Raw genomic sequence first — 7641 nt, forward strand, 5'->3', positions numbered from 1 at the left:
GGAACGCGGCGGAACCGCGTTCCGGCACCTTTTTCCGGGCCGGCCGCACCGGAAATAGCCCCTCCCACACCGGAAATAGCCCCTCCCAAATTTTACTTGCATTCCTGTTCTCTAAAGGGGCGGTCCTAGGGTTTGATGAGGGCGTGGCCAGGTTTGAGTTCCGCCACCTTTTCTCCGAGAAAAAAAGCCCTGTTTATAATATTCACTCTTCCCCCAATAACCATCCCCTTTTTGCTCTTCATTCTTGTTAAAGGACAAAGGCTTCCCTTGAGTACAGCAAAGAACAGCCTGTACCCTTGATAATGCATTGTTGTTCTGTCTTCTTCACATTGGCAGGCCAAAGTTAGCGAATACTCACATAGATTCATTAAAATTGCCAACAATGCCAGGTGTCTCTCCAGGTGTCGGGGAACGAAAGCAAGGATTGTTGGCATTACAGATAATCCCCTGGACCCAGGGCAATGTTCCAGCTGAAGGCATGGCCTTGTTTGGAAAATGACCTAAAAATATGAGGACAGATATTTAGGACATTGCATGACATCATCCTTAAAACTTCCCTATCCTAAAATTACACCCCCCCCCAACTTGTCTTCAAACACATATAATACATGACAACAAGAAATAAGTTTATAATATATGCAGCAAATAGGCAGATTGTGAAAGGGCAAACAGGTGCAAAAGACAATACACACACACACACACATAAAAGAGAAGTGTAAACAAAGCGGTAAAAATGCTAATTATTTTGTTTGGTTTCTAAAATTACTAATTGTTTGTATTCCCCCCTTTTTATGCTGGCCTATAAAGATAGATTTGTTTTTACAGTGAATTTCCATGGTTAAGGGTGAAATTCAGCCCAGTTGGACATCTGGCTTCAGTTGGACATCTTTATCAACTTACTATATTAACGCTAAAAGCTATGTAAGAGAGATTTCATCAGGCCTACTAGTTATCCCTGTTGAAATTGCCTCTCTATAATCAGCCAATGAAGTTTGAATTATTATGAAGAAATATACCACAAGGTTGCTATTTTTTGAAAAAGGAAATCCTGTTTCAGTATAGCTAACAAGTTTCTGTATTTCAGGAACCGAATCCCATTCTCAAACATCTTTCAGCTGTCCTTAAAAAACTGGTTGATTTGACGTGAGCCAAGGGCATTCTCACCCAATAAATTACGGGCACTTTTAGTCTCTGATACACAGTGCAGCTTATTATTGAACCCCAAATACCATTCTTTCATTTTTTTTATATATCAACCCAGCAACCATGTATGTATTTATGCATGCATATATATCAATGTCAGGGAATAAATCCTGTTGAAGTCAATGAGTTTTACTTCAGAGTATGTATATACAAGAGTTTAAGAAGGGCAATTAAATATTCCATATTGTTCTATGTCTAGGATTTGTCTCTTGTGTAAGATTAATTTATTATTTGCCAACAGTTTGTATTAATAAAAACATCCATCAAAATTGTAACAGGTAATAACACAGCTCTGTCATTTAAATAATACGTGAAGGTGTGAAAGAAATCACTTTAAGGTCGTGGTTCTCAAAGTCTGGTCTGGAGACTCCTAGGAATCTCTGAAATCCTTTCAGGGGGTCTGCAAAGACAGATAAATATTTTAAAATTTCTCTGTTTTAATTTCTAATGTAGTGAATATTGATAGATATAGCCCATATAAACCAGAAGCTCTTTGAAGTCTTCAAAGCTTTTTAAGAATGTAAGGAGATCCTGAGACCAAAATGTTTGAGAACCACTCCTGTAAGGAATCATTGTGGGAACTGAATGGAATCCTTCATACACATTGTACTAAGCCAGGAGTCTTCAAACATGGCCCTTTTATGACTTGTGGACTTCAACTCCCAGAATTCCTCAGCCAGGCACGCTGGCTGAGGAATTCTGGGAGTTGAAGTCCACAAGTCATAAAAGGGCCAAGTTTGAAGACCCCTGTACTAAGCACTGGGCTATAAGGAAAACTTCAGGGTTATGTTAGCAAGAGTTTTTATATTCTTAATAGTGGTCAAGCCAGTGGCAAATCCCTACTTTAGCAATGACATTTCTTGAGATAGGAAATGAATTGCAATAAAAACTCTGACTTGAGCTGTTATGGCCACATGCAAAACTGAAGAACCATCCTATCTAGCTGAAGGTCAACTATAGATCGCTCTGATGGCCCAAATCTTTTTTCAGCCCTGCTATCTTCCATGTTTCTAGCCAGAAATAGTTGAGTCCTTATGCAATTTGCCTCTCACTTTCTTACTTCTCCTTCACCAAAGCCCAAGAACACAGGCATTTTTTTAAACTTACATTCTGGTTGTTCATAAGGCGGATAAGACAGTCTCACAGACATCAGAATAAAGAAGATAAACAATGGCCAAGTGATTTCAATCAGTAGTTGGACCTGGAAGAGAAGAGGGGAAACAGATTACTAAGCATCCATACTTGATATGATGAAGCAACTGAAAACAAAAGTAGACATAAGTATAATTATTATTATTATTACTTCTGTGAACACAGTGTTGCTTTTTGGTCTAGCTTTTCTCAATTTGGTGCCTTCCTAATGCCCTGGGAAACAATTGGATTATTAATTCATGAAAGAGTGATTTTACAGCATTCCTGTCCACGAAGCAAGGAATGGGATGAGATGGGGAAATGTTTCTTTCCAGCCCATATCCATATCCAAAATCCACACATTTTCCCTCTTAAGTTGAACTTTCCTATGCAACTTTCCCCAAAATGTAAATATATACTAAAGATTAATGTCTATAATACACCTTATGTAATTTTTTTCAATGTATCCTTTATTTTTCATAAGTTTCTCAAATGTCGGGGGATCTTTCCCCCCTTATGCAGTTATTATATAAAGAAAAACTAAGTAGTGAGCATGTGGTATTTTGTTTCCAACTCTGAATAGTACTTGGTCTTTTGTATCAGTTATTTTTCAGGGTTCTTTGCAAACATTTTTCTCCTTTTGTGCAGGCGTCTGACTGGAGTCTATTTTCAAAAATAATTTTGGAGACCCTTGTAACGTACATATGTATGCATATATTTATATGTATTTATAACATATACACACAAAATCCTAACTATCATTCTGGGAAGAATAGTCAGTTATTATAGCTGTAATCCAGCTATCCCAAACGGCCAGGTTAGGCAAGGCTAGTCTACACTCAGTTTCCTTGCAACAATATAGGCATTTCAATTATCCAGGATGTAAGTCAAACCTATTAATGAACCCTTGAAATGCCAATCCTCTCTATGTGACATAATGGAATGTATACATATCTGTTTCTATATATGCCAATCGATTATTCTAAATGGAAAAAAATATAAATACACCTGAGAAAAATTTCCCAGGAGCCCTTCCATAATCCTCCACCTACTCATAATTTCTGATGGTTTCCCTTCAGAAAATGTTTCCCTCAGATTTGAGGATTATTCAGAATGCTAAATCAATTATTTTCATGTAAAATAAATTCTTCGTGTGCTCTGCCACACACTGACTATCCAGAGTGGACAAGTCGGTGGAAGAACTGTGTTGTTCAATGTCTGCGTAGATCATGAGGATCTAAAATTAGATAATTGACATTTAGTATAGGTCCAAGTGCTAAGGTTGTTACAGTAAGTCAGCAAAATCTAAACTGTAAACACATCTCATCCTGAAACATTACGTTCATTGGTGCAAAATCCTTTGCCAATAGCATATCCTGAAGACAAATTATGTAGAAATCGTGGAACCTAACCCACATTTCACAACTGGGGATCAGCAGCCTTTACTCCCACAACTAGTAATTTGCAAGGCAAATCAATAGTGAATAAATAAGCCAATTTGTAATCAAATTGAGGAAATTCTTCTCAAAATATCTTTAGATATTGGGCCCATATCCAGATCCAAATTCATCACAGCACCCACCCAACCTGCAGTGCTAAACAGGAGTATATCAGCATGCATGGAAAACTCCTACACGGTTAGCACTGAGATTTTTTTATAGCATTATTAAAAAAAAACAAAAACCAATGAGATGAAACAACATAAAAACTAAGTGCAAGGGAAGGCAAATTGTCCAAAACTAGTCAATAAAAATAAATATGTTTAGAGACAATGGTATTTGAAATTAAGATGGGAAAAGAAAGAAGCCAGAAGAGGATAAAGGAAAGAAAATTGGGGCTGCTGGTATCCTAAATGAAGGGTACTCCACATTCCAATATTCAGTTTAATATAACATTTATTTAATAGAATAATATTAATAAGTCTCTTCTTATTCTAAAATCAACCACCAATGCAGCAATTTGATACGAATCTCTTATTAAAAAGAGATGTTTGAAAATGGTTTTCCCTCAGAATCTCTCCAGTAAACAGCTTGGCCTGCATTTCCTTCCCTGTCACTTTTCCAAACTGTGGTGGCTGAAACAAGCGGTATGAGAGGCGTATCTGAGCTTAGCTTGACGGGCGCAGTTCAAGAGTTACATCTGTACTGCTGGAAGGCATCCAGGACCAATTAGCTTCTGGCTAAACCTCCTGGGAGAAAGCAGCTTCAGAAACATTAAGCAAATAGGCTTGTACAGTATACCCTACTGTAATCCAGCATCATTTCTTACTCATTTATCCATTCAAAACTGAACAGCTCTCTTAAGAAACTGATTCCAGATATGGGAAACTAAGCAGCAAAATACTGACTACCATCTATCTTCAGAGAAGTTTTTGATGGGCTAAAGTAGAGGTCTTCAAACTGGGCCCTTTTATGACTTGTGGACTTCAACTCCCAGAATTCCTCAGCCAGCATGCCTGGATGAGGAATTCTGGGAGTTGAAGTCCACAAGTCATAAAAGGGCCCAGTTTGAAGACTCCTGGGCTAAAGCCATGGCCAAAACTGCTGATTTTCACCTGCAGCAAAGGCCAATTTGGTCTAGTGGTTAAGGCACCAGGCTAGAAAGCGGGAAACCATGAGTTCAACTCCCATCTTAGTCATGAAAGCCAGATGGGTGACTTTGATTCAGTCACTCTGTTTCAGCCCAACCCATCTCACAGGGTTGTTGTTGTGGGGAAAAATAGGAGTGAGGCATGTTTGCTGCATTGAGTTATTTGTAAAAATAATAAAAGTGGGATGCAAATAAATAAATAATAAATACGGTATATATAATCAGAAAAACTAAAATATAAATCCAGTATATAAAAACAAATTTGATGAAAGGGAATAATCAGACAAAATGACAAAAATCACAAAATAAAAACTGTTTAAAAGGCTGTTTATGATGTACCCCCCCAAACTGCCCAATTACTGACAAGCACCTAAAGACATACTTAAAATTAAGACAAAAGAACTCAGGTACATTGCATTCACATACTAGAGCACTTGATTCACGTGTAAAATTATGTATAAGAAAAGGAAAAGAGAAAGTTTCTCCTTTGCCATGCTGAATAATACTATTGTAATGAGTTGAAAGGCAGTGAGAAATTAAATTATGGATATGTTCTTTTTGGATCATTGCCTGTCTTGCAACCCTTGTGGTAATTTGAGTAATAAGAGAGTCAGAGTGTAAGTTCTTTTCATCTTATTTGCTATGGTTGAACTTTCATTAAATTCAAATAAAGGCTACCGCATGGGTTGGCTTTGTACATCTTAACCTACATCTGGCTCCTCTTTCTGACTGTTAGCATGTGGTCATCATTATGTCATTGCTGAAAGAACATGGCCCTTTAAATAAAAAAGGTATCTCATCTTTACTCGACCTTGATGGCCCATCTGATGATCTCACTGCTTTTGGGAAGAACGAGGTCATTTTAAAGTTTGGAGAGGAAAAGATGGCACTGAAGGCACTGAGTGTTCCAGGAACAGTATGGATGCTATGTAAGATCACCAGAAGGACTTTAGCTCCCAGAGCTAAAAATCTTTCCTCATAGTCCAAGAAGCCACTGTTACTAATAGAGCCTATGGGATAAAATTTGCAAGTACATCACTACTAAATTCTTAGGTCTGTACCATGTACAACTGTGCACACTGTAAGTGGGAAATTAAAGAGCACAATATCATCATCTTTATATTCATGTCTAGTCTCATATGAACCCGGGAAAAATAATTAGAAAGGACCTGTCAGAAAAGACTCAGGAACAACTAAGCGTGTATAATCGCTTTGACCTAGTATTGTTCCTGTGAACAACGCTATTCAGATTTGCACTGGAAGACTTCCTGTACTATTGTGAAGAATAGTGTTAAGTATTTATCCTATTAAGTCCAAGCACTACTAGCATATTAGAATCTAAAGCAGTTGCAATCCAGGTTTTATTCAGCCTCTCTCTCCTAGACATAGCAATGGAAGGTCTTGAACATCTCAGTTTAAATTACTGCTAGAATTGCTGTAATAAAGTCATACCCTGCTTAAGCCAGTCTTCCTCGCTCTGATGCCCTCCATATCTATAGTTTGGACCAGAATTTCCAGAATTTCTAACCAAGTTAAGCACTGGAATTCAGAAAGTTGTAATTAACACAAAGCAGCAGACTGGGGTTGTTGATGTAACAATTCCTCTGCTTTTTCTAGGCTTCACGATAGGAAGATGGCAGAAACTCACAATGTATAGGCCAAGCAGTATGGTACATCTCTTGTATTACTTAAGCCGTGGTTAGAATATAGTATTATAGGCTAACTGTGCCCACAGCCTGGAGTTCGATCCTGACCAGCTCAAGGTTGACTGTCTTCCATCCTTCCGAGATCAGTAAAATAAGGACCCAGATTGTTGGGGTCAATACGCTGATTCTGTAAAGCTCTTAGAGGGGGCTTTAAAGCACTATGAAATGGTATATAAGTCTAAGTGCTACAGTGTTGTAATGCTATTGCTAATGCTACTTGTGATTATGCTTCCATTTTTTACTCTAAGCATTCATGGAGAAATGGCATAATCTTACATTTTCTTTTGCTAGAGTCTGATCAGAGCAAAAATGATTCCTACACCTGAACTCTAAAACAGATTTTCTAAATGTTGAACTAAGAATAAGTCTAGTTTCTCTCTGCCTCCTACCTGCATTTATTGAAAGTAAAAGATAACTGTGGCTTCTTGCTTCATACTTAACATCCAACACATAATTTATTTCTTTGAAGAACATATTGGCTCACCTCCTTTATATAAACCTTCCAATCCAGATCAGAAAATCCAACCAAATCAATGGGAGTCTTACATATTTGTGCCCAAATGGTGTATTTATACAGCGAAATATGATTGCCTGAGCAGGCCTTGTTATGGAATTCTTAAAACACAGAGTTGGCTCTTTTGTGAAAACAAAGCAGTGGTGTGATCTTACCGTTTGCCTTCTCCTATAAGTGAAATTCTTCCATAGTAGCAAACCCAGCTGTGTCCAGAATGCCATCTTGCCTCCGTACACTCCAGGAGCACCACCGATGGCAACAGCACACAGCAGAAACCCTGTGGCTGCTCATCAACTAGAAAAAACAGAAAGAGATTAACAGCCTCAAGAAAATCCTTTTAAAAAGCCACCTGTCCTCCCCAATGCTTCACAGTTTTGCTCCCCCTTTTTATCCCTTTTCATTCTTACCAAAAGCAGGATTGTTTCCCAATGCTTTTCTCAAACATCTCCTTGTGGTGGCACCATCACTCATGCCTTTCCCTTACACAGCCAGTGATGT

The 7641-nt window shown here is 38.1% G+C and overlaps 1 protein-coding gene across 1 annotated transcript in view; it reads right to left on the reverse strand.

The window, feature by feature from the left end:
* Positions 1-7387, reverse strand: part of ABCA1 (ATP binding cassette subfamily A member 1) — a 109548-nt gene extending 102161 nt beyond the window's left edge. Inside the window, exons 1-3 of the mRNA XM_015814658.2 lie at positions 7299-7387; positions 2311-2404; positions 359-500 (exon numbers count right to left, since the gene is read on the reverse strand). Coding sequence (XP_015670144.1) covers positions 359-500; positions 2311-2404; positions 7299-7364 — 302 coding nt within the window. The 5' untranslated portion in view covers positions 7365-7387. The remainder of the gene's footprint in view (positions 1-358; positions 501-2310; positions 2405-7298) is intronic.
* Between the last annotated feature and the right edge of the window lie 254 nt (positions 7388-7641).

The sequence above is a fragment of the Protobothrops mucrosquamatus genome, unplaced genomic scaffold (assembly GCF_001527695.2).
Source record: "Protobothrops mucrosquamatus isolate PMUCROS unplaced genomic scaffold, P.Mucros_1.0 scaffold270, whole genome shotgun sequence".
Taxonomy (NCBI): domain Eukaryota; kingdom Metazoa; phylum Chordata; class Lepidosauria; order Squamata; family Viperidae; genus Protobothrops; species Protobothrops mucrosquamatus.